This window comes from Epithele typhae (genome assembly GCF_022376455.1).
Source record: "Epithele typhae strain CBS 203.58 chromosome Unknown BXZ73scaffold_83, whole genome shotgun sequence".
NCBI classification, from domain to species: Eukaryota; Fungi; Basidiomycota; class Agaricomycetes; order Polyporales; family Epitheliaceae; genus Epithele; species Epithele typhae.
In genome coordinates this window covers 77513-103554 of record NW_025954274.1, presented here as the reverse complement: position 1 = coordinate 103554, position 26042 = coordinate 77513, and the positions used below count along the sequence as shown (strand labels likewise).

Below are 26042 nucleotides of genomic sequence, written 5' to 3'. Positions count from 1 at the left end.
AAACGTTAATACCACGAGACACCACCATACCATCTATTCTCTTCGTGTCTGCGTCTCCCGACGACCAGCTCTCCTTCATCCACAAGTTGGAGTTGAGTACGTGCTTTGATGGTCTGCCGCCACTTTTGCAAGTCACAGCCACGTCTCGCACTGTCGACTCTGCCTCTCACTTCCTCTCACTTCACTCCCCTTGTCCTGCGCTTTCAGCCCCGCTCCTGTTCCCCATCCAACCGTTCGACACGAAGATTGCGCCGCAGTTCGCGTTTTCGGACATATAGAATATCGCGCGAACGCGCTCTTCCAGTGCACCCGCCTCTTCTCTCCTGCCCACTCCCCGTTCATATCCTTCTTTTGCACCGGGCCCCTCAGGTCCAACCCACAGTCGTTATACCTCAAGACCGCATGTGAGAGCTTATGCTCGAAGTCTTCGTCGAGCTCTTCAACACGTAGAGTTCACCCATGTCAGTACGTCGGCCCCATTCGTCGGCCCCATCTTACCCGTCCACTCTCCGCTCATGTTCTCCCTCTGTATCCTGCCCCTCCCCCACCGCTAGCTCATAGAACATCAAATACATACCATAAAGCACCTCTAAGGGACCCTGCGCCGACACAGGACGGCCTCAAAACTGTCCGCTTGGAATGTTTTGTCTCGAGACTCGGTGCGCCCGCCTCGCCTCTCCTGCCCACTTTCTGCTCGCCCTGTTTTTTCCACGTCCTGCCTCTGTTCCCCGTTCAACGGTTAGACGTCAAGACCACGTCATGGGACATCTTCTCGAATGATGTCCGGGTTGCTCTATCGGACCGCAACGTTTTGACTCGGTGCGCCCGCTTCGTCTCTCCCGCCGCCCTCTCCTCACCATTTTCTTCTGCATATCGCTCCTTCCCGCTATCCAACCATTGGATGTCCAGACCACGCTACGAGACACATTGTTGGATATTCAGCGGATCATTGCGCCAACAAAGAGTCCGCCGTATGGGTGCGCCCGCATCTTCTTCCCTGCGCACTCTCTACTCATATCCTTCCTTCGCGTCACGCTGCCTTCCGCCCACAAATAGCCAACGATGAAGAAAATGACACGGGGTGTCCACTCGGATGCTCCATAACGTGGTACACTAGCGCAGAGCACGCTGCTTCGGCGCCCAAGCCCTACCTCCCCCAATCCCGCCCACTCCTCGCCCATGTGTTCCGCTCTTATCAACCTGCCGACATTCGGACATCAAGGATGTTCCGGAGAGCATGCACCAGGTTATCTATGGAGCTGTTTGAAGCGCAAGACACGCGATCTCCGTACGTCCGCCCGTCACTCCCTCTAACTCCCCGCTCAATTCCTTCTTTCGGATTCCACTTTTTTCCGCTGTTCAACTATCACACGTCAAGGCCGCACCATGAAGCAGGTATTCGGGGACTCTGCGAGATACTGCGTTGTTTTGGTACGCCCACGCCTTTTCTGCCACCAAATCTCGACTCATTTACTTCCGCTTCCTGCTCGCGTCCCACATTCGACTGCCATATTTCAAGACTGCAACGCAGAGCGTTTGCTCATATACTATGTGGCGATACTGCGCCGACCTGTAGCGCTATGTTCTGGTGCGCCCACCTTGCCCTCCTACTCACTCTTCGCTCACGCCTTTCATCTGTGTCCTGTTCCTCTCCAAACTCCAGCACTCAGACGTGAACATGGCGCTGAGGAACACTTCTACGAGCCTTTATGGGGACTTCACGGGTGCGCGACACCCCGTCCGGTACGTTGGTTCAGGGACTTCGTCTCAGAGTCCTACACCGGTCCCCTCACTCCTACTCCACACTCCTCACCGCTTCTCTTGCATCGCGCACCCTCCCATCCATCGACAGCCCACTAGTGATCGAGGTCACATCGCGGAGCTCTCGCTCGGATGCTCGGCGAGGGTCGTTAGCGCGCTGCGTGCTTCTGTATCCGTACGTCCACCCATCTCTCCCGCTTGCTCTGCTCACGCCCGTCTGCCATCCAGCCGTCAAACTTCAGCATCGCGCTACGGACTTCCTTTGCCGATACTCTACGAGGTACCTCGTCTTCTCAAGCATGCTGTTCCGGCGTGGATGCCGCGTCTCTTCTGCATACCTCCACTCGCCCCTTTCTGCCCCATCTCCGGAAGCCACACAGTTGACCAACCTTTTTAAATCACATATGACGAAGTGTCGCTTGTGTCGGTGAACTCTTGTTTCGGAGTACGTCCTGAACCTGTTATTTGACGCCTATATTACCATGTTCTTTATCCATGCGTTAGCGCCCCTGTTAGTCGTTGTGAGCTGCAATACAAAGAGCCACATAATGGCAAGCAAGGGAAACAAGATCTTTTCTCGTATGCTGCACATTATGCCAGGGGTCCTACAGGTGAGCCCCATCTTGTTACTTCTCCCCCCATCCTGAACCACTGTCCTGTCAGCAAACCCTCCGCTCTACTTCTCTATATCTTTATGGTTTCTCCGGATCCTGGCCCACACGTCGCTGCCCAAGAGCACCGGCCTATTCAAAACCCACCCATCCAACCACGCGCCCCGAGCCCCAGCCCCAGCGTTCTCTCGAAGAGAAGACTGATGGCTGCGTCCCACCACAAGTTTGTGGGTGATGGAAAGAGTAAAAAGGTTGAAATGGTGCGTGCTATTTTGTTGCAACGCCGAATATTCACGTTGATTACTATCACCAGAACCACAACGCACGGCCTTTGGAGCTTGTAGAAAGCACCCCTGTTAAGAAGTATCAGGTGAGTATTGTTGTGTGTAGCTCTCATATTGTGTTGATGAACTGATTTTTCAAGGTCGAGATTCGGCGTTCCACTGCGCCCGCCGCACATCGAGAAGTCTTGCGGATTATGCCTTTGCCAAAACCTCGGCGCACCGTTCAACCGGTGCCCGGTTCTCAGGAGACGCCGAGTTTGACGCCGAGCGAGAGCCAACATGAAGCTAATGTACGCCAATTCTTCACATCGATGTAGTGTTTGTGACGTCTAACATGTCCAGTTCAGCCTGCACACCATACCCACCTGAACACGAGACTGAACACGAGACCAATGCAGTCTCAACCTGAACAGGCCATGAGCATCGATAGCCATGCCGCTCAAGAGCAGCCTCTCATGGACGCACACGTCAACGACGTCCTCTCAGAGGACGAAAGTGAGCAGTTCATGGACTGTGAGCAGGACTTCCATGACGCATTCGAGCCTGTCGACGAAGCCTCACGTAGTCACGGAGACCTGCATCTCATCCATGACGAAGAGGCTATGGACGCCAACGGTCACACGCAGCCCGTCGAACACGACTCCCAGTCCAGCGAAGAAGACGCTTTGTACGCCATCGCTCGCTCACAGCCTGTCGACAAGGACTATCAGCTCAACGACGAAGACGCCATGGAAGCCGACGGTCGCACGCGGCTCGTCGACGAGGACTCCCAGCCCAGCGACGAAGACACTTTGTACGCCAACGGTCGCGCGCAGCCCGTTGACAAGGATTCCCAGTCGAGTAACGAGAAGGGTAGCGCGCGTCCCTCTCGCGCCGATAAGTCAAAGTCTCAATCCCAATCTCAGTCAATGTCCGGCTCGCGGCCGATACGTATGACTCCCTCTCTCAGTATCTTCGCCTTCTCTCCTGTCGCCGATCCCGTGTCTACATCTTTCACACCGTGGCACTCCCTTGCCGGACCTGGAGTTCCACCGTGCGGAGGTGCGCTACGTGACGATTCTGGTCCTGAGCCCTCTTACCCCCGGATTCGAGCGCCGTATGTTGGCCCTCAAAACTCGTCGTATGACTATTTCAACATCTCGGATCCTTCCTTCTCTTCCCATTGTTTCGTCAAGCAGCCTCCACAACCTGCTCCTGCCGCACCTCGTCCCATCCTGCAGCCTTCGTCGTCGTCCAAAGGCGGTACCGCACCTCGTCCTATTCCTCAGCCACGCCCTGCTCCTGCCGCACCTCGGCCCATTCTACAGCCTTTGTCGTCCTCCAAAGGCAGTACCACACCTCGTTCCATTCCTCAGCCCTCCACGTCCTCCCAAGGCAGTATCGCATCCGTTCATCCCGCCCGTTCTTTACAACGCAACGGAAGCTATGCGCTGATGAGTCAAGGCAACGAATCGGACGCTAGCACCTCCATCAACGGTGAAGATCACTCGAGTGCCGAGCAGCACAGAGTCCCTTCGCCTACGTTTGTGCAACCGTCGTCGGTGACTAGCTCCCTATCATACGATGTTCCTTATGGATGCTGATCCGTGTCTCTAGTGCGCTCACCCGGATCGTGAAGCCATGCCAACTCAGCGTGATTATCGCCCATACTCTGGTGGTGCAAGCGGCGGTGAGATGGCATTTCAATCCGCGATGATAACCATGATGGAGACGTTGATCAAGGAGAGTCGGGATACCCGGTAAGTTGGTGAACCCATATATGTCCTTCTATCGTATATTCAACTGATTCTTGTATGTGCACAGAGCCGTGATGACGCGCGTTCTTTCCCGCCTCGAGAGCGGCGAGGCAGAAGAAAGTGCCACAATTCCAGCTCATGGCAAATCTACCACACGGCGCGGTCGTGGAGGTGGGAGACCTATCACAGAAGGTGACGCGTCTGTCTCAGACGCAGATGACGAGACGACTCCCAAGAAGACCAAGAGGAAGAAGTCGGTATCGACGGCTCTCAGTGATCCCGCCAATTACAAAGCGAAGTTGTTCCTCCAGGTAAGCAACCGTTCATCTTTAGTATCCGTGCAGTACTCATCACCCGCCCAGAGCTGCGTCCGCAAACACCTCGATGCAATGTGTAACGTTGCATCGATAGAAGAGCTCGTGGAGGAGCAACCTCCGATCAGCGATTCAGACATCGAAGATTTCGACGACAACTTGCGCGGTGCTCTTACCTGCACGGTTGAGAAATTCCGCATTGACTGGATACGTTCTTGGACCACCACACCGCTCAACCAGCTTGCTCGTGAAGTTTTTATAGATCACTTCTTGACCGCGTTGCCCGGATACGAGCTGGACTCAGAGATCGTCATCTCTCCAGTTTTGCGCACGAGGAAGATCATCGGGCATATCTTAGATAAACACATGGGTGGCAAGCGGTCCAAGTACAAGGAGGCCCTCGATCCGCCTTCCGAAGAGGCCCACAATGAAAAGCTACGCATCAAAGCCATGCGCTCTTGGCAGTCCGGTGTGAGTGGAGTTCGCTTCTTGTAGAGTATTTGAGCTTATTTGATTCCTTCTCAGATTCAACAGATGCGACGATTGATCGCTGCACAGCTCAAAATCCGCCATGTCAGCAAGATGCTGAAGAAACTCATGCCCGGCCACATGAGTGGAGACGAGACGGATGACGAAGTGAAGACTCATCCTCCCCTCTTTCGCATGAAGAAGGTTCCATGGCGTAGTCGACAACTTAACGAGTGGTTGTGGACACTCAGCTGCCAGCACATCGACAACTTCAAGACGCCAGTAGGCGTTCGGGCGACTCCAGGCAATCCGCCCCGATCCCGCTACCTTCCAACAAACGCCCCTGAGCAGGTCGGCCCCGTTGCGAAAGGATTGTGGCGCAACTGCTATGATCGGAAGTGGCTCAGGGCTCGTCAGCCGTATGAGATCGCCATGCTTGAGATCATCGACGAAGACTTCGACTTCGACTTGCCTCTCAGGCCCAGGACGCCATTTCCGAACGCAATCGATGCCAAGGCATTGCGTAGGGCCATGCGCTCCAAGTAGTCGTGAGTGGAGAGAGCACAACCACGATCTATATGCTGACGTACACTGACAGGTGTCGCGTCTAGGTTATACCCATGATGTAGATGATGTTGAGTAACACTGTCTTGTGCGTGTCAGTAATCACATCGCTGTGTCCCCTCTATCACCATGCGACGCTAGAGATATTTAACAACTTTCGAATGTGTCGAAAGCTACCGATCAGCACTGAATCTACCAGCTGTGAAAACAGAGCTCTTTGATAGCTTGCTGTCATTCTCATCGCTTTTACAACTGGCAGATTCGCGCTTGAAAATCCCGACGGCTCTTCTGAACCATCGCACGTTTTCTCCTGACTAGTACACCGCCGCATCCTTTGGCCAGGTACGCTCACGAACAGCGCCGTCAGTGCTACCGACATTCTCGTCCTCTCCAGTGGCCCCGCCTCGTCCCTCTATCGCCCCGCCTTCAGCCCAGCGTCCGCACCCACGCGCCCATCGCTGCCTGCTATCGCCCGCGAATTCGCTCAAGTCCCGCACCCAGCCCGTCGAACTCTCGTTCACGACGCCGCTTGAGCCCGGCTCGACTCAGCTCAAGACCATTCAAGCTCGACCTCCCGCTCAACTGCGCGCTTGTCCCGCGGACGTCCATTGCCGCGCAAGCACACCATCCGGCTCAAGTCCGCCAGTGTGCCTGACCCTGCGCTTGACCACCGACGCAGCTTGATCAGATATGTATCCCTCCGCTCGCGCTCACGATACCTCAGTTAATCATTCTCCTAGACACGCTCCCGTCCCTGCGGTAATCTGTGTCGCGTGCACTCCGGTCGAGGGGCTCCACCCTGGAGTTGGATCCTTGGGCGTTCTGCGCACGAAGAGGCAATCTCGTTAGTAACGTCCACCATTCGTAGTCCATATGATACTGACTTTTTGTACCGGGTCTTGTCGCGCACGTTTGCAAGGCGCGCTCGTGAACAGTAGCTATGAGAGCACCGGGCGCCACTGTGCTCGTAGCTCCGGAGCCACTGCGCTCATAGCTCTGGGTGCGACTGCGCTCGTAGCTTCCAGCGCAATCGCACCACGGTGCGACTGCGCTGGAAGCTACCGGCCGGTAGCCCCCGCTGCAGTAACACGTTCGCCTCCTTGCTTGAGGCTCTGATGACCGGAGCCACTGCGCTCATAGCTCCGAGTGCCACTGCGCTCATAGCTCCGAGTGCCACTGCGCTCTTAGCTTCCAGCGCAATCGCACCGCGGTGCGACTGCGCTGGAAGCTACCGGCCGGTAGCTCCCACTACAGCAACACGTTCGCCTCCTTGCTTGAGGCTCTGATGAGCTTTGATAGTGCGTGTGCGCGACGAGTCTGTCTGGTGCCGAGAACTCTGAGGAGCTTGCCGGTACCAGGTACTAGCACGTTGTAAACTTGTATTGCTAACAGTAGACCTAATTAAACATGATTGTTGCATGCGACGATGTTCTGTCGCAAAACGGCAGTGATCTTCCAAAGTCGTTCGACGGGCCGGGTGCGGGACTTGAGCGAATTCGCGGGCGATAGCGGCATCGAGCAGGCGGCGATGGGCGCGTGGGTGCGGACGCTGGGCTGAAGGCGGGGCGATAGAGGGACGAGGCGGGGCCGCTGGAGAGGACAAGAATGTCGGTAGCACTGACGGCGCTAGCGCTGTTCGTGCGGCGAAGAAAACATCAATGATCGCGGGAGAGTGTGAAAAGAAAGGCGCTACTTACAAGTCTTGGGGCCGAACATAAAACCTGGTAAGTGGCCGATCAGACTGAGGCCATGAACCCTGGGCATGGCCTGGTCTGTGGCGGACCAGGCTGATGCCATGATGCCCAGTGGCGCGCATATCAGGCTGGGAACATGAGTCAGTCAGGTTACGTGTGCTCACCATGTTCTTTGCATGGTCGGGGGCGGATCAGAATACCTTACGCCACTCCGGCCGGGCGCGGATCATGCTCCGACCATGATTCCTGTTCTTTGTCTGGTGTGGAGCGGACCAGACAAAGAACGTGACCGTGACAGGTACCATGGCAGTACCGTGTTCCAGGTCCTATTCGGGCACCGAATATTCGCGATTTCTCGTCGTGCTTCTTCCGCCCGCCCTCCACGCCGCGCTCCGCTAGCTCCCATCGCTACACCAGGCGGAAGAGCTTCCTAGTTGCGTGGTGGGAACCTTGTGGCAAGCCGGCAGTGAGGGGAAACAATGGCCGAGGGGCGCTCTGGTCACTGTAGCGCCCCACGTGTTCGGTCTTGGTCTGCGGGAGGGAAAAGCGGAGCGCCCGTCCGGGAAGGTCGGGCCCGATGCTGGGCAGAACGCGAGTGTGAGTCGCGATCCCGGACGGTCCACTTGAGCGCGAGGCCGGAGTGCGACGTGTTCTGCGCCACTCTCACAACCAAAGCGCTGGGAGTGGTGGGTGGGTGCGCTTTGAGCTGCGTGGGTGCGATGCGGGAGGAGACGAAAGGCGATAGCCTTTAGCGCGCTAGCGCGCGTCTCCCTCATCCGGCAACCACCGGCAACCCACGCCTAGAAAGCACCCGTTCGGCCGAGGCGCTCGTTCCTCGCGCCTCGTTCGAACCTCACTCGCCCCCAGTCGCCGGTCATCAAACAGGATCCATCTATGTCCAGGTGATCGGTCGTGCAGTCGTGCTCCCCAAAGGATTCATCATCTGCGTCGATGGAGCTTCCCGAAAGTTGGAGTGGCCCAATGCGTGGGGGACCCACGGCTCCTGTCTGCAGAGGCGAGGGCTTGCCGCTGGGTGTCCTCGTCGTCGCAGCCGCCCAGCGCGATGTGCAAGACAGGATCATTTGGACGAGAGGGGTTCTGCAGCAAGGGGAAGCGAATGCTCTTTGAGCGCGAACGGCTACAAAGATGGGCTATTTGTGTGTTGAAAGGTGTTTCCGAGGCCGAGGAAAGGTTGTCGGCTCAGAAGCGTTGCAGCTGGAAACGCGAGTGGGCGGCTAGCTTTTCCAGCTGCAACGCTGCGAAGGCCAATGGCGAACACAGACTTCGGTCATTCCCCGTGTTGTAGTTGGAGGTAGGGTTCATTGAAAGATATAAGTATACACGATCGTACGGTTCTCGTGAACTGGCAACTTCACGTCCGAACTCACCATCTCAATCCCCCAGCAGCAGCTCCTTCCTTCCGCCGGTGTCTCTCGCGAGTAAACGTATACTGGCCACCACACTTTCAGAGTGCACCGGGGCCTTATGACAAGGTGCTGGTCTATGTGAGAGCTCGGGAGATGATGGCGGGAAGGCGGGCCGCGGCTCGTATGCATCGCGCGCCTTAAACTTTGCCGTCGTTGGGCTGCGACCGTGATGCAACCCTCGCCTCCTTTCCTTTCCGCCATCTCACTCTACTATCCGCTACAGCAGTACGCAACGCATGCGATTAGTGATGCTGCTGCTCGGTGCGCGCGGCCTCTCATGGGTCCGAGCCTGCGGCTCAAGTCACGCATGGGTCGGCATACGGCGGGTCATAGAATATGGGCTACAGCTAGGGGAGACTAACGACGGGTGAGTCGCGCGTATGTTTTTTCTTTCGCTGGGCGCTGCCACTTACAGACACAGGCCTCGACAGCTGGGATATCCTTACTCTTTCACTTGATGTGCAACACCTATGTGGACGACTCCCGCCGGTGCCCAGCATGTCCAGCCCAAACAACGAGATACAGAACCCCACCTTCGCGGCTTCCAGTCCCCCGGTCTCGCCAGGCTGTGCACCCTCCATTTCAACATGGCTGGAGCAGCCACAGCGACGAAGGATATGAACACGTACGGCTCCGCGCCGCGCAAGTGGTCCGCATTCGCGCAAGTCTAGGCCTTTTCTGGGCTCCGTGTGGCTCCGTGGACCCTTTGAAGTCCAGGGAGGACGCGATGGAGAAGCCGAGGGACTATCCAGGTGCGCTCCTTCATCCTTGTATTCCTCTGTGTTGGCTCAATCGTTCTTCGAAAACGCGCCAGACTCCGTCTCCAGATACGTGGGGACAGGCGAGACCCCTTCGCGAACCGAACCCAGTTCGTGCGCCAGCAGATCGTGCCGCGCATATTTGGATCCGTGATGTCACCCATCTCGACCTCATTGTATGTCACTTCCTCGTGCCCAATTTTTGCGATGTTCCCCTCCTCAACGCGAGATCTTACCCACGAAATAGATAACACTCTCCGGCACCGCCTACGCTACACCCTTGCTCATCGCCCCCATTGGATACCAAGGCGCTATGCGTGCCGATTCAGAGTGCGCGACAGGGCGTGCCACGGGTGCACTCGGGATACCCCTCACCCTCAGCGACGCTGTCTTGCGTTCGCTCGTTGGCTCCAGCTCTACTGGTACGTCGATGTATCACCCATGTGCGCATACCCTCACCTTCCACAGGCCACTCAACGAAGACACCACACTCCCTCCTGTCCCGTGCGAAACGTTACGGGTACAGCGAACTCGTCGTCACCATCGACACCATGGCCATCGGATGGCGCTACCTCGACCTCGACCCCAGCTTCTTCCCCTTCGCGCACGAACTTGTGGTCCAGATCGTGCTCTCGGACCCGAAGTTCATGAAGCTCCACGGGGACTGGACTGCAACACACACCGACGAGAGCGAGGTTTCGGCGTTCCCGTACGACCCCACTGAGATCGACAACCTCATCGCGTCTGGGTGAAGCGCGCATCAAGGAGATCATGCGGCAGGGGGAGCAAGGCGGTGAATGGGACGTTCAGGACTTGGAAAGACGTGCGCTTCCTGCGCATGCACCGGGAGGAACCGCTGGTGGTGACGAGGATCTTGGGTCCGGAGGTGCGTGTTCCTTCCGTCAACGCCTGGCGCACACACCCACCCCTCCTCGCCCAGGACGCGGAGATCGCGATCGATGAGGGCGTCAAGGGCATCGTCGTCTCGAACCATGGTGCGTCCTGGCCTTCGCCCCTTTCATGAGCATCACAACCGACGTGTCCTCCCAGGCGGCCGCCAGATCAACGATTCGATGACCTCCCTCTACGCTGTCGAGCACTTCATGCCCTCGCCCAAAGTTGGGTCCGCGCAGGCGTCGAACAAGTCCGCCGTCCTCATGCCCGGCGGAATCCGCTCCAGCGCGGATTCGCGCGATCGCCAGGCGTAGGCCGTATTGCGTGAGTCTCCACCTTCCGTCTTAGCGAGTGCTGAGGACGGATCCCCCTCGCTGTAGTCGGTCGGAAGTACGCGTACGGGCTCGCGATCGCCGGGCAGGGCGTCGAGGTGGTGATGAAGACGATCCTAGCCGAGCTCGGGCTCGTGGGGCATAAGTCTGTCGCGGATATATGCGGGAATGTGAGGGAAGCGACGGTCGATCAATCGAGGTTGGAATTGGGTACACGGACTCATTGCTTTCGGACGACGTGGCTTGCGTATGACGATACATCCGGCGATATGTACTCTACGAATGTCCGATGACTGTCGCAATGCCCTCCGCCCTCTGAGCTGGGTCCTCCGTCACCGTCGCCGCTGCCGCCCTCCGCAGACCTCCCTAGTTCCGTCCCGCTGCCGTAATCCGCCTCTAGAACACCCGGAACGTCACCTCGAGCGTGTGGTCGTCGTGAGGGGCGAGGGTGCTCGGTGCGAACGTCGCCTCCACCGTCTTCCCCGCCATTTGATGCCGAAGTGTCTTCGGCCACGACCCGTCCATCTCGATGTGGTAGTTCTCGCACACAAAATTCCACCCATGGCTGTAGGAATCCCTTGAGTCGAACAAAGCAGTGTGATGCGTCCATGGAGTTGACAACCGATCTTCGCGGGAATAGGGGGTAGGTAAAGTGGAACTGTGTCTGCAAGAGCCCAACTGGATACACAGACTGCCATCGTAGCCGGGAGGGGCGTCGAAGAACAGCTCGATTCGGAGGTTGCGATGCGGTGAGTCAACAGAAGAAGACCTGAGGTATTTCTTGTAGGTGAACGGAACTAGAGACCGTATGACACTTGCGAAAGAGAGGTGGAAGGGGGCGCTTGACGAGGATAGTTCATCAGTAACTTCCAAATTCCCTGAATCCCTGAATCCCCGGATTTCAGGGATTTCAGGGATCCAGGAGAACCGGGACCATACAGGGCGCACAGGGCGACGCAGGGATCCAGGACGCCCGGCGCGCGCAGGGCTTCAGGCGTCAGGGCACCTCGCGCGGGATCCGGGACTCGGGCTGCTAATCAGCCTAGTACAGTAGTTCGTGTAGGTGGTAATCTATGTACATGTCCAGATAGTACCTATTGAACGCATCTAAGGTACAACTCCCCGTGTTCGAGTCCGCCGGGATCACCGTCGCCGTCCTCTTCTCCGAGACGTGCGACGGGCACATAGGCCTAAGTACCACGTCGGGCACGGGTTCCGCCGCGCGAACGGCTCGCTCTGCATCCGCCAACTCGTCGCGCTCAGCGCCGACTGGCACGCGTTTGAGTTCAACGGGGAGCGCGTCCCCGTGGGCGCGACCTCTTCATCGCGGACGCGCCGCCCGCGCGCGAGCGCGACGAGCGGCTCGTGCTCTGCCACGCGCTGCATTGCCTGCGGCCCGCGCCACCGTTCCAGGTGCCGCACTGGCTGCTCGGACGGCTGGCGGCGCTCGGGCTGGAGCTGAGGCGGCCGACGATTGTGAGCCATCTGAGCGCGGAGGGGGAGCCGTTGCTGTGCATGTTGCGCTTCCAGGACTTGCGCGGGAGGGAGGCGGTCGAGATCGTCATGGGGACGTGTGACCGGTGCGTCTTGAGTGATGAAGAAGACGAGGAAGACGATGGGTCTGAGGAGGTGTCACAACGAAGAGCGTGAGCGCAGTCGGATACGTGTGCGCGCAGTGGAAGGAGCCGTGAATGTCGACCTCACGGAGCGCAACAGCGGAGAGCGGAAGGGCGATATTGCGCGTACCTATGCCGATGAGCATGTCCTTGCCGGTGGGCTAGCTCCACAGCTGCCCACAGCCGTCAAGAACTCTGGAGGGGCCGCAACGGTGGATCAGGATTCAGCGAACCAGCATACACCTGCGCGCGCGAAGACCCACCTTTCGTGAGGATCACGGTCAAGAGCCACGCCATCAGGCTCATGTTGCGGCTCGTACCCGGCTAGATCTTGCACTAGGTGATGCCGATAACGATTAGGTCCGCAGCGATGGAGCACACTCATGGGACACTTACCTCGACTGTCCGACTGTGTCCCATCAGCGCCATGCTGTCCTGGCCACCTCTCGCTCAAGCGGAACTGCGTCTGACTTTGGAAAGGCAAGCGGTGCGCGGGCAGAATTGTGCGATGTGAGAGGACAGCCTGAGGCGCACACATCGTCCAGGAAAGAAGAGGTCGTGCACCACGAAGGCGCACGCGCCGTGCGAGTTGCGCAACCCCCACATGGGTACAGGTCGGGGTATCGGGTGCGGGAAGGTGGATGCGCATGAGGACGAAAGTGAACGTTTGAACACTCACAGTTGGTCCGATATCTACACTTCGCATCTGCCGCGAAGAACCAAAGCCTAGGCTTTGTTGAAACGCATGTCTGAGCCATTCTCGCGCTCGGCTTGCCGGCGCTCCTACCGCAGTTACGTTCAAGGTATATTTAGAGGCGAGACGCGAGGGTGGGGGAATGAAGAACGGGATTGGGTCAAGAAGAGATGGGAAAAGCGAGCATCGAGACGCGAAGGGCGCAGGCGCCAAATACGAGTCGCCTCTCACCTCCTCCCATCTGCATCACTCGACACGCCGCCTGAGGACAATTCACTCCACGCACAACAACGCTGTAGCCGGCCAGCGGCGGGCACTCCACCATAAAAGCTCATGCCATAAGAAGACCTGGAGCTGGGGTCTTCAACTGTAACGGCAGAGGTATGTAGCTCTCACCTTCCCCACCTTCCCCCCACGCGCGCGGCCCCCCACAGTTGCCACCACCCCGAACCGAGCTGCGTGCAATCTACTTGAGCAGTTCTGAAAACATGTACGCAATTTTGGCGCATATATGCGCAAGTATAATCCGCGCTACCCCTTCGTGCACGAGATTTACTATGTGCTCTGCGCGGCACTCGCCGTCGCCGGGGCGCACAGTTTTGCCTATAGTTCTGACTCACTCTTGCGCGCAGAACACCTCGCACTGCGCTGGATCTAGAAGAACATCTCCACGCCGGGGTGAATGTTTGTTGGCTGCGGCGTCCAAGTGCCTGATCCCGACATGCACGATTTCGTTCGCGGTCCAGTCGAACGCGAAGCGGCCCCTGCGCACGCTACGCCCTCACCCCGCTCTCGTCCTCCCCGCCCACATTCGCACTGGGAGGGTCCCCCGGGTCGCCGTTCGGCGCCGGCGGCCTCGACGGCGTGCACACGCTGACGTCCACGCACCGGCGCAAGTCGTTCGACAGCGTAGGCGTGGGCGCGATGGAGCCGATCAGCCCATCAAGCGTGCCTGGGCTCGTGTTCGATGAGGACGACGACCGGGAGTCGGAGGGGTCGTCGCTGCCATCGGCGACGTCGGAGGAGGTGCAGCGGCGGGACGTGGACTGGTACCACGCGCTGGCGCCCCAGCACCCCTCGAGCAGCACCAGGCGCAGGGGAGCCCTGAGCTGGAGACGGAGCAGGGCAGCCCGGTGACGCTGCCGGGCGAGGGGGTCTGCGAGCAGCGGGGGAGCAAGATGCACCAGTGTTCAAGATGTTCCCGCGGCCGAGCGTGCTCGCAACGCACATAAACTCGCACCCGGGCGCGAAACGTGCGTGGTCGTGCTGTGCTCTCGTCGGTGTCCGTGCTCACTCTCCTCTGTCCCCCGCAGCGTTCAAGTGCCCGATCCTGACGTGCACAAAGCCGTTCGCGGTCCAGTCGAACGCGAGCAGCACCTGCGCACGCATGGGATTTGCCCCTCGGTGGAGCACGGCTCAAGCTCGCCCTCGCAGTTCACCATCGGGGTCGAGACCCCCCTCGTGCACGAGGTGGGGAAACTCCCGCCGAAGCTGCGCTGGGTGCTGTCTGCGTTCTCGACCCGGACGAACGCCGGGCGCTCCCGCGCACGGCCTCCCCGCATCGCTCCCCGCGTACTCAGCCCTTGCTGTCCTTGACGCACTCACACTAGCGCGTAGCCACTGGGGGAGCGGGTTCAGGTCTGGGAGCGTGGGCGACGGCTCGGACTTGGAGAGCGAGTACTACTTCGCAGTGTGATGCCCTCTGATGCCCGTGCCACTGCCCGCAGTTGCGCCGACGAAGTGGGGCTCGGACCCGGACATGTACGAGGAGCATTGTGAAGAGAATTTCCCCGCGCGGCGTGGCGCTCATCAGCCGCACCAGTCTGTATGCCTACATGTACGATAGTATGTCCGTGACAATAAATGCTATATTCCCCCCACCTGCCGGATTCCTGAAATCCCTGACTGAACTGGCCGGCCTGGCGCCCTAAATGCCCTGAAACGGCCTGAACGCCCGGACGCCCGGAGCAAAATCCCTGGGTTCCTGGGAACCCTGGTCAGGCCCCCCAGGACCCCACAGGACTTTGGGAAATTACTGATGTTGTTCGGCGCAGAGACGTTGCAGCTCGAAAAGCTCGTGGTTCCCAGATACAAAACTGTGACTGAGCAGAAGACCCGAATGCCGTTGTTTAAGACATACTTCAGCCATTTTCCATTCGAGATCGGCGGGATGAGGTCCAGAAACAGATATGATTGGGCCGATGCGAGAATACACCCCTGGTGACTTGGCTTCAATCCGTAAGTAGCATGGCACGTCGAAATTATTGTCGATGATCCGACTGCAGAAGAGGTCGACAAGCAAGGTGGGCTGACTTTGTTCCAATGGGACTTCTAACACCGGTGCCGAAAGCATCAACCCACCAGGGGTTAGCTTGAATTTTGGGTAGCGTAGGACATTCTGCAATACAATCGTCAAGTACTATTCTACGGAAATATACAGAGACACGCACTGTTTCTTTGCGCTTGTGGCAGCCCAACTTTGTGTTCTCGTATCGAGCATTGCCCTCGAATTTGATTTTAAGGCCGGCCTCGCTGTATCCCTTAGGTGATTGGGGAAGAAGGTCGCTGCCAAGTTCTTCAGGTCTCGGCAAGAAGTTTTCCATTGCTCCTTTCCAGCTGTAATATGACATGTGATGTCCAAAAAAAAAGATGGAGGCATCGCGCGACGTCTTCATAATTTCCTCCAGAAGCCGATAGAACGCCTTCTCGCTGCCCTCGCCGTAGAGCGTCGGCATGTTGATCCCGAAAATCCCGAACAGGCAGTACGCGATGTCTTCGGGCCTGGTTGTCTCCCTTCTCGACGCCCAAGACAAACGCTCGGCGATGCACATTTGTTGGATGTTAGTCTCGAAGCGTAGAACGGCGGCTGGAACCCCGGTCGCTTCTTGCAGGACGTCAGCAAGGTCGTTCTTGGTGCCGAGAAACTTCCACTGCTCGGAGAAAAAGAAGATGACGGGCGACGCGAGAAGCTCCTGAAGCGTCCATCCACGATGATGCCATATGCTCCACCGAATAATCGCCTTGATGTCTCTGTTCGGAATGTACGAGACGTCGCTGAGATAGACGTAGCAGATGGCGGAATGTGAGTAGTATTGGAACATGGAGTTGATGGCCTCGGACAGCTCGGCGCTGCTCGTCCTGTCGATGCAGCAGGTGTCCACCCAGGCGAACTGGTACCCAACCTTCTCCGCCTCCTCGAGAAACACACAAACTTTATGGGACAGTTTGTCGCGAGGATTGAACCATGGGGGTGAGGAGATGGTGGTACCCACTGGCGGGTTAGAATGCCGGAGGAAGGCATCGGGGACGACGGGAGCGGTCGATGTGGAGTGGAGTCCCTCCTCTGGCCGGTTGACAACGTGGCGATTGCTTCGAGAATGAGACTGGGTTTCCAAGGTCGGTAGTGGAGGGCATTCAACGAATGGGATCAGAGACTCGAGCAATGCTAGCTGCGCTATGAATGCACCAGTTAGACTCCATCAAGTCAGGACATAGTCACTCTCGGCGTCCACACATACCGGATTTTTGTTGACGATGCGTGCTCACTTGATGGCACCGATTCGTAGGGCCGATTGGACTCATGAGATCCTGCACTTGACGCTCGAGCTTCTGCCGCGCAGCTTTCTCTTCGACGAGTGCGACAGAAAGCAGTTGATGGTCTGTTTCGCATGTTCGGACCTGCCGGCTCTCGAGAGTGTTCGTGAGCGTCTCTCGGTTGGCCTCTTCATTCAGCCTTTGAACCACTTGGAAGGTGTCTTCTTTCAAGGGGCCCCAAGTGTGCGACAAGATTGCGTATCCGGGCTTTGGAACATGCTCAGGACGAGGGAAGAAAACGAGGTTGGCGCGGGCAGTTCCCAGCAGCCACATGACTCTGATGCAGCAATGTTGGGATGACGCACGAGACGACGACGGATGTCAGACTCACGAGGATGCACAAAGGACACAAGCGGGTGCCCTCGGATACGGTCGTCTTTGCGGAGATGATTGCTGTCCCAGAGGTAGGCAAGGAAACGCACGCGTAATGACCAAGAGAAGTGTTATGAAAAGCGATGGATTTTGGCGATGCCGTAGTGCACTGAGCGATGTGAGAAGATGGGTAAGAGCGCGAGGGTCGAGGGGCAACTTGGTCTCGACAGAACTGACTAGTAGTACGGGGCACGGACTCGTGCACGTCCTGGCACGCCGATCGGCTGGCCCGGACCCTGCACACCGCACCTCACTCGTGCCGGCGTGCTGGCACATTGGTGTGGCTTCGAAGCATTCAATTTCCGACACCTCCGGTTGATCGTTCCGCCTGGCGCCCTGCAGCAGACTTCGCCTTTCACGCGCTCTATCCTCTCTAACTAATCAATCTTAGGATAGAACCAGACTGTTCAGTCACCAGCGAGTCGACGCATCGGAAAGAAACGAGCGTACACAATATCCACACGATCAAGACTTTTCGGTGTGTTGTACGAGCAAGTCCATTTCCACGCCGAAGACTTCTCCGCCTGACACATCTCCGGAGTGGATGCTCCGATGGATTGGTTTGCAATCGCATGGATGAGGTGCTGTGCCTCAGTAGCTGTCGAATTGCCTTCAACGTGTGAGTACAGGAGCATATCCGGGGTGTAGACGTACGATAACGAATGCGGGAGGCCGACAATGATACGTCCGCGCCTGTATATGAACAGGAAGAATGGAGGTGAGAAGCGTTGTTTCAGGCCTCGAGGCAAAGGCGCAGACAGGGCGAGGGAATCTTGTGCTGGAATTAGAAAGCCTGACGATCAGCGAACGACGGACGGGTACAGGAGGATCACACGAGGCTCACCGGAGCCGTCTCCATTGGAAGATAGCGCGCAAGCCTGAGACGAGGAAATCGTCTCTCCTCACAGACTATGTGAATGACTACCATACCAAAGAGCCATCGTGGGGGGACTTCAGGGGAGTGGCCGACTGTACAGTTCGGCGCACCGGCTACCGCGCGGTGCGCGGTGCGTTATAGTGTTCAGGGTGCGGCCGAGAAGCGGAGACTGGAAGCTGAGTTCACGAGTCCCCTCCGCACCAGTTCCGCCGCACGTCTGTCATCCATCTACTAGCTGTCCAGGGCTCGGCAACCACTCCGCAAATACAAATAATATTGCCAGTGTCGTTGCATGGCCCACTATACGACGTCGCTCGACGTGGATGAGATGGCCTCTTCGTGTTGCGGACGCCGACGGCCCGGGTATAAGCACTGGAGCGCGAACGTCGCGGTGGATACGCCGAGTGGACAGAACATACTGTACCATTTCGAATTGATCGAACCACCGTTTGGAGCGTGACGGAAAGTTTGGTTGAGTGGATTCGAACTTTGACCGGGCCGTCCGTGACGGCCCGGAAAGTTCGGGCCCATCATGGACTTTTGGGCACTTCTACGCCCAAACTGAGCGGGCGCCGACAAGCGCCCGCAAGACGCTTTCGAACTTCGGCCTTGTGAGCCGTGACCACCCCCGAAATTTCGAACTTTTGGACCCTCTTGTGACGCGTGACGTTCGATTAATACGAAATGGTACAGTAGGGTTACGCCCAGAGCTTAGTGTTTACGAGGCGGCGTATCTGTTTCTTTCCAGGCACAGGTGGGCGAGACGGACAGGAGATGGAGAAAGCCAACGACTCACCGTCCGGCGTCACTGAGTTGCATGGGCTGAGAGTCGAGACGCCACGTGGACGGTATGGATTTGGTAACGGAGACGCCTGACCCATCGCGACACCGCCGACTCTGACTAGATCTGTTCGTCTTTCTCCCAGTCGTCGCTGTTACCGATGGCAGCCCCGGCAGGCTCTCGCTTTCGATGTCCATCGTTTATGCGGTCGACTGTCAGTACACATAGCAGGACACACAGCCCTCGGTCAAGGACGCCGGGAGCGAGAAGTCGAGGCTCGGCGGACAGTATCCTGTGTACACGCGCGCACGAGGCTTTTATCTCTCTCCATGGACCCATTGAAGCTGGAGGAAGACGGGAAGGAGGATTCAAAGGACTATCCGATACGCCCCTTCATCTTTACATATGCCTCCACTAGCTCAATAGCCCTTACCCTCAGCATCTCCGCGGGCCGGCCTCGTGCTTGTTCCAGCAGGTCGCCGAGGGTAACAGCGCACGGGTTCCGACTGTACTGGTCCTTTATTTTATCACCTCATGTGCGCATATACTCACTTCACATGAACGGACGCAGGACATGACGTGCCACCTCATTTCCCGCGAGAAGAGCTCTGACTTGTCGGCACCGTCAGCATCACACATCAGTAAAAGTGCACAGCTCCTTAAAAGTCCTAATCCAGGGTTTCCAGGTCAGATAAGGACTTTCCAGGTCCGCAAGTATTCAAGGGTTCAGGGCTATCAAGGAGGAATTCAAGGAGGGGATTGCGATTGCATTGACCTCGCTTTCCAGGAATTCCAGGAGCATTAGGATGGACTGAAGCTCTCGCAGTCGGTACATTAGAAATATGCTTATATTGACTATAGACGATTAGGGACAGGGAAGATAGTGGTAACACATGTCGTGGGATGGCCTGTAGGGGAGCTCTGCGGAGCAAAAGCGAGCAAACACAGATACAGTATGTCAAGACGGTAATTAGATGTGTCTCAGGTATCGTAGGTGTGCAGAAAAAGGTACGTTCGGGTCACGCACTTGCGTAGGTCACAGCGCAGTGAGCGACACGTGTAGGGCGCGTTGAGCGCGACGCGTAAGGCGCGACGCGGTGCACGCATCGGGCGCGTTGAGTGTGGCAAGCGCGTTGAGCGCAGCGAGCTGCACCCGTCAGGTGTACCGAGCGCGGCGAGCTGGACACGGCGGAATGGATGGGCCCACGGGTACCTCACTTGCGCAACCCCACACGGTCGCAAAGATCCCTAAGCACGAGTTCGACAGTCGGCGGCAACTTGACGAGAAGCTCGCTGGCCACGCCTGGGCGTATGCACCGCGACATCGATGCGGCAGCCTCAAGCCCCGCATTCCACTGAGACGCGGCACCCAATGGCGCCCCGGTCGCCTGAGCAGGGGACTTTCGGTATCGGGGAAGACACGATGTGTCGGGCGAGCCACTCACCTTGTCCATGTTGAAGATCGTCCGCTTCTTCATCCTTTTGTGAGCGCATGCCTCGCGTGTGTCCGTTTTGCGTGCAAAGAAGACCGGGCCGTAGCCTCCCTGGCCGATCGGGCGATGATCGTGAGCCGGTCGATGTGAAGCTTTACGCAGCGCTTGCGGAGGAAAGAGGACTTACCCATCGTCGTGATGGGCTTCTCGACGCTCAGGCCCGGTTGCGGAGTCCTGAAGATGTGGGCCGTCTGCGTCTGACCCGACAGCGACTGCTGGCTGCCCTGCATGGCCGTCTCTGGGTGACTGGAATGTACGTGGATGGACGCGTACCCGTGGAAATCGGCGGCGCCGGGCGACAAGGAGCGGCCGTGCGCGCCCTGAAGCTGCTGCGGGGGCATCCCGTCCGTCCGCGTGAAGTGGAGCGGAGGGCGTCGAGGCTGAGGGTGGTCCCCGTGAGAGTAGGGGGATCACCATGCGGGCAGGCGGGGTAAGAGTAGTAGGGGTGGAGGCCGGGTGGAGGAAGCACGTGGCGAACGGGGAGCTGGGGGAAGCGATCAGTCGAATGTCCGTTGGGACAGGCGGGGAGTGGTGAGTTGGAAGGCTGCACGTATATAGCTGGTAGAAGCAGACAGAACGAAGGGCATATGCCATGAGCGGCGATTCACAAGCGAGCGGTGAAGAGACTCACAGAAAGGGAATGACCGTGGGCGGCCCGGGGCCTCGGTCGTCCTCTCGTTCGCTGCCGGGGTGTTTCACGGGAGGAGGGGCGCCGGGGCCAGACAAAGGCGCGGCATATTCCATGCTCCCAGGGTGTGGATGCGTTCACGCCACTGTAGAGCTTGAAACCCTGGTCGTGCTCGGGTTGGACGAGCCCCCGTACTGGTCAAAGAGCGCACACAGTGTTGTATGCAGGCGGGGGTGTAACTGAGGAGGCTGAAGGAGTCTGGATGAGCGCTGAGCCAGAAGCAGTGGGGCGAGAGGGGGGGAGAGGGCGGTGAACGAGCGTGATAGGATATCGGAGGGAGATCTGATGGCAGAGAGCGAGACTGGGCCGGGGGCGACAGGGAGAGGGAGAGGGAGAAGAGAGACGGGGGACTCACAGAGCTGGGCGGCGGTGATTTTCCTGCAGGCGAGTTGACGAGCTCCTTCCCCCACATCTTGAGTTCAGCGATGCCAGGGGCTTTTACGGTGTCCATATGGACGTCGTTGATGATCCCATTAGCTCCGGTGCCCAACACGCCGACGGGGCTGTGGGCGCGGGTGTGACAGCAAACTGCACAAGCGTGGAGCGGAAAACAACTTTGATGAAGTCCCCACAGACCTGGAGCAGGTCGAGCTGATTTGTTGGGTATCTGAATTTGCGACTTGGCAGCTCTAGTGTGAGCGGCGTGGGGCGGAGGGCGGAGGGCAAGCATGGGGAACACGTCGAGGAGGAAATCAAGTATGAGTAGGTGCGTTGCGGTGCGGTGCGTGCGTGCGCCGTGAATTGCGAGCGTGGACTTACGGGAGCAGCAGGTGCACATGGCGAGGTCGTCCAGAACCTCGGCTTTCATGCCGACGTCCGAGTCAGCAGAGATGAGGGCGAGAGGGGAAAGGGCAAGAGTAGGAGAATATTGTGCTAGTGGAGAACGGTGGTGGTGGTGAGCTGGCAAATTTGCGCGAGTCAAAAGCGCCCAAATCGTCGCGCGTGACGCGTCAAGGACGTTCATCGCCGTCTGCGCTCGTGTTCTCACTCTCTTCCTCATTGACCTCACGCACCTCGTTGCCAATGCGCACCTCATTTGCCCCCCAACATGTTCAGCCCCCCGCCTGGCCCACACCCTAACCCCGACCCTCTACAAAGCTTCGGCTTCAGCCCTCCAACCCCCTGCCACGGCCGTCACGGTCCACCACTCCTGAACCGTCTCCTCTTGATCTCTTCTCGCGGTCACGGTGCCGCTCTTCATGGGAAACCAAGCACATAATCCGAATGGTGCACTACATTGACAAGGACAAGTGTGGTGTCATCGCGTACGAGCCACCCCTTCATTGCTTGACCTTGGACATCTCTTAACACCGGCTCCAACAGCTTGTGCACCAGCCGACCAAGGTGGCACTGGCACACCGGTCCTCGCTTCCGCCATTCACACCCTCCTCTGGGCCCTCAATGACGTCGAACACGGCGCTCGAACCCAAGGACTCGCGCAACGCGTTTCAAGCTCAAGCTCTCTCCCTCGCCGCCGTCAACTGCCGCCCACGGTCTCATCCTCTCTAGCGACGCCCGTTTGCTGCTCAACCACCTCACCCAGCTCTCCAAGCCGTCGACCAAGGAGCAGACGCGACTCGCGCGCGAGGCAGTAGACAGTCCTTTGAAGGCCCGGCCGCACTACTCACCCTGCTTGAGGCCACCTGAGCGCACTCCGCCCCAATGCCAGCCGACCACCCTACTCTCCCCCCACTTCTCCGTCAACGCTGCGATCGACGCCGCCCGTGCCCCCAGCGGCCAGCGCACACCCTCGCCCCCACCGACGCTTTGTAACCCGTCCCCGATGATGGCCTACACACGGGCCGGGACGCGCACCGAGCTCGTCCCGAGCACCATCAACTCGACGTCCACGGGCAGTCGCCCGCGCCGTCCGGGACAGCTCGGTACAGCCGCAGCCGCGCCCGAACGATGAGCACGACAGGTGCGAGCGTCGTTGTGCCGACGCACCACTCGAGCTGGAGGGTGGACGCGGTGCGCGCTGGCCGCCCGTGGACGTCCCGGTCGTCGAGGATGACGCTGAGTCCGCTCCTCGCCCTCCACCAAGTGAACACTCCGTGTCTTGATACTCTGCGGCAACATCCCCGCCACTTGAAATACGCTGTACGTCAAGCTCGGCGCTGGCATCGAAAATGGTTCAAGTGCAACGAGCACGACCGCCACGGATGCGACATCGCCATCGCCGCGCCGGCGTGGCGCGCCGTTTGCCGGCCGGTGGAGGCGGAGCTTCTCTGGGGGCACCTGTGGTCACCAAGATTGTAAAACAATACCCCAGGTTCGTGGTGGAAGCGTTGCGTGATTCGTGGCCACCTTGTAAAATCAAACAATGCGGCCAGGCTGTTGTTATACTTCAGAAGTGTCTGGAGTATTACAGAGTGTCTGGTTCTTGTTAAAAACATCAGAGAAGTATTACAAGGCTTCAGGCTTCTGTAATATGTTGCAAAGGTAATACAGCGCGTCGGGGCATTGTCAGAAGGGTCGGTGAGTACTACAGCGCGTCGGGGGATTGTCAGAAGGGTAGGGGAGTACTACAGCGCGTCGGGGGATTGTCAGAAACGTCTCCGGGTATTACAGCGCGTCGAGGGATTGTCAATGACGTCTGCAGGTATTACAGCACGTCGGGGGATTGTTAGAAGCGTCGGGGAGTACTACAGCGCGTCGGGCCATTGTCAGAAGGGTAGGGGAGTACTACAGCGCGTTGGGGGATTGTCAATGACGTCTGCAGGTATTACAGCGCATCGGGGTATTGTCAGAAACGTCTCCAGGTATTACAGCACGTCGGCGGATTGTCAATGACGTTTCCACGTATTACAGCGCGTCGGGGCATTCTCAATGACGTCTCCAGGTATTACAGCGCGTCGGAGTATTGTCAGAAACTTCGGAGAGTACTACAACCCGTCGGGGCATTGTCAATGAGGTTTCCACGTATTACGGCGTGTCGGGGGATTGTTAGAAGCGTCGGGGCGTGTTAAAGCATGCCAACCATCACACGGCTTGCATTAATAATGACTTCATACGAGTAACGTAGTTCAACCGAGCGGTGGGGTTACGTACGTACGATTACGCCAACATTCTACGTTTGAGTGTCACCTGAAATGCCCACGTTGTGCTTCTTGCGTAACGGACTTTCAGTGTCATCGTCGCCATTGTTCTTGCGCTTTGCTGGGGTACTGATGCCGTCAGTTGATAGCACGATTTCAGATGCAGGAGCTCCGGGCGGCGTTGTAGTAGGTGTGTCCTTTTGACCTGCAAGCATGGACGCACCGGGGGACGTTATCCCCAGTAGCGCGTGTGTCATCGCCGCTACACCGAGCTGGGATGTGTCGGGGCGCGGGATCCCGGGTGTTGCCGTTGCCCCGGCGGGCCCGGACGCGTCAGGGAGCAGGCTCGCGGATGTGGAAGCCCCAAGAGGCATTGTAGTGGGTGTCGCCTTCGTACCGGGGGGTTGGGATGCATCGGGGGGAGAGATCGAAGTCGTTGCGGGCATCGTCGTCGTCCCACCGAGCTGGGATGCGTCGGGGCGCGGGATCCCGGGCGTTGCCGTTGCTCCAGCGGGCCCGGACGCGTCAGGGAGCAGGCTCGTGGATGTGGAAGCCCCAAGAGGCATTGTAGTGGGTGTCGCCTTCGTACCGGGGGGTTGGGATGCATCGGGGGGAGAGATCGAAGTCGTTGCGGGCATCGTCGTCGTCCCACCGAGCTGGGATGCGTCGGGGCACGGGATCCCGGGTGTTGCCGTTGCCCCGGCGGGCCCGGACGCGTCAGGGAGCAGGCTCGCGGATGTGGAAGCTCCAAGAGGCATTGTAGTGGGTGTCGCCTTCGTACCGGGGGTCTGGGATGTGTCGGTGGACGTGATCGCGGGGGTAGGCGGTGCCAATTGTTTCAGAGTCCATGATACATCGTCTGCTACCTCTTGAAGGGCCAGAGCCTCTCCGCCATGGGCCAGCCACCACGAAAGGCACATGATGGCTATGAAGAGCCCATTGCTGCCGCCAAGGAGCAGATCCTCCCAGTCCGAGTCTGAGTCGACAGTGCGAGGAAGAGGCCAGGTGAAATCTTCGGCACAACGGAAGTCGGGTTGAAGACGGCACCACCAGCGTTTCGCTGCAGTAGCGAAAAGGGTGATGTTCTTGATCTCGGGAGGACGGCCGTACTGTCGCCCACCCTTGATCCATTGCTTCACCTCGTCAGGGCGGTTCTTGGTCGGCAAGCGCTTCCTGCTTGAAGACTAACGTGAGATGAGTGGCAAGTACGCCACTAGAAGAACAGATACTCACTTGATTCCCCGACGTCAACATCACATGCTCAAACCTCTTCCAGAGCTCCAGTAAGTCCTTCCACCATTGCGCGTCGCTTACACCTTCTAGGTAGGCTTGGGCTTCAACCATCCATTGAGGAGTTGTGGCTTCGCTATCGATTGCCGCCTTCGCTTCATCTAGTGTCTTGCCATGATTGAGCTGTTCCAGCACGGCACGGTTTCGGGCGATGTTGGCATAGCGTTGCGCATCGTACGACAGTGAAGACGCTGGAGAGTGCTGGACAGGCGGAGAAGACGGCGGAGAGCCTTCAGGGGAGAGAGGAGCAGGAGCAGGAGCAGGAGCAGGAGGGCTGGGGTCTGAAGACGTAGACGTTGGTGGATGAGACGAGGAACCGGGTGCCTGGGGACCGTGAGTGCCTTCGGCATCTGCCGGTACTGTGTCAGGCTCGTCACTCGCTTTGCTGTGGTAGATCGCGGAGAGCTGCTGAGGTAGAAGGGGATCTGGAGGCTAAGGTGAGTTCCAATAACACTCTCAAGGGTTGACTTGACTCACCGAAGCATTTGGCGATGAAGCTCTCGAAGGAATGTTGAACCGTGGGCCATTCCTCAGACGACTGGGACCAAAGGTTTCCATGCGTGAGTGTTTCCCCATTCATGATCCTGCATTTTGTGTTAATACGTGCAGCGCCGAAAAAAAATCCTCAACTCACGAGAGGGTCAGAAGATCACCGGTTTCCGGGGACGGCCCTCCTAGCATGAACGCACCCTTGTACCCGGTCTGCTCCTCTATCGCCTTCAGCACATCCAGAGCAACACGTCCGAGGTCTCCGAT

The 26042-nt window shown here is 58.2% G+C and overlaps 5 protein-coding genes across 5 annotated transcripts; 2 read left to right on the top strand and 3 right to left on the bottom strand.

Moving 5' to 3' along the window:
- Window positions 1-5288: 5288 nt before the first annotated feature.
- Window positions 5289-5720, top strand: BXZ73DRAFT_54702 (uncharacterized protein; the record flags this gene model as incomplete). The annotated part of the gene is made up of 1 exon (XM_048021217.1): window positions 5289-5720. The coding sequence occupies one exon, from the start codon at window positions 5289-5291 to the stop codon at window positions 5718-5720; it is 432 nt and encodes a 143-aa protein (XP_047872702.1).
- A 3726-nt stretch (window positions 5721-9446) lies between these two features.
- BXZ73DRAFT_106450 (FMN-dependent alpha-hydroxy acid dehydrogenase) lies at window positions 9447-10825 on the top strand (the record flags this gene model as incomplete). Its single annotated transcript, XM_048016632.1, has 8 exons — window positions 9447-9508; window positions 9577-9611; window positions 9687-9793; window positions 9865-10039; window positions 10086-10365; window positions 10428-10503; window positions 10558-10612; window positions 10668-10825. 8 exons carry the CDS (start codon window positions 9447-9449, stop codon window positions 10823-10825), a joined length of 948 nt encoding a protein of 315 aa, XP_047872701.1.
- A 3962-nt stretch (window positions 10826-14787) lies between these two features.
- Window positions 14788-17020, bottom strand: BXZ73DRAFT_92738 (uncharacterized protein; the record flags this gene model as incomplete). The annotated part of the gene is made up of 3 exons (XM_048026473.1): window positions 14788-14899; window positions 15782-16344; window positions 16895-17020. The coding sequence occupies 3 exons, from the start codon at window positions 17018-17020 to the stop codon at window positions 14788-14790; spliced, it is 801 nt and encodes a 266-aa protein (XP_047872700.1).
- A 2971-nt stretch (window positions 17021-19991) lies between these two features.
- Window positions 19992-21628, bottom strand: BXZ73DRAFT_81541 (uncharacterized protein; the record flags this gene model as incomplete). The annotated part of the gene is made up of 6 exons (XM_048023525.1): window positions 19992-20165; window positions 20223-20362; window positions 20398-20516; window positions 20544-20650; window positions 21314-21486; window positions 21535-21628. The coding sequence occupies 6 exons, from the start codon at window positions 21626-21628 to the stop codon at window positions 19992-19994; spliced, it is 807 nt and encodes a 268-aa protein (XP_047872699.1).
- A 3270-nt stretch (window positions 21629-24898) lies between these two features.
- Window positions 24899-25349, bottom strand: BXZ73DRAFT_11632 (uncharacterized protein; the record flags this gene model as incomplete). The annotated part of the gene is made up of 2 exons (XM_048017449.1): window positions 24899-25165; window positions 25230-25349. Coding segments are annotated over 2 exons (387 nt in total), but the record flags the coding sequence as incomplete, so codon positions are not given.
- Between the last annotated feature and the right edge of the window lie 693 nt (window positions 25350-26042).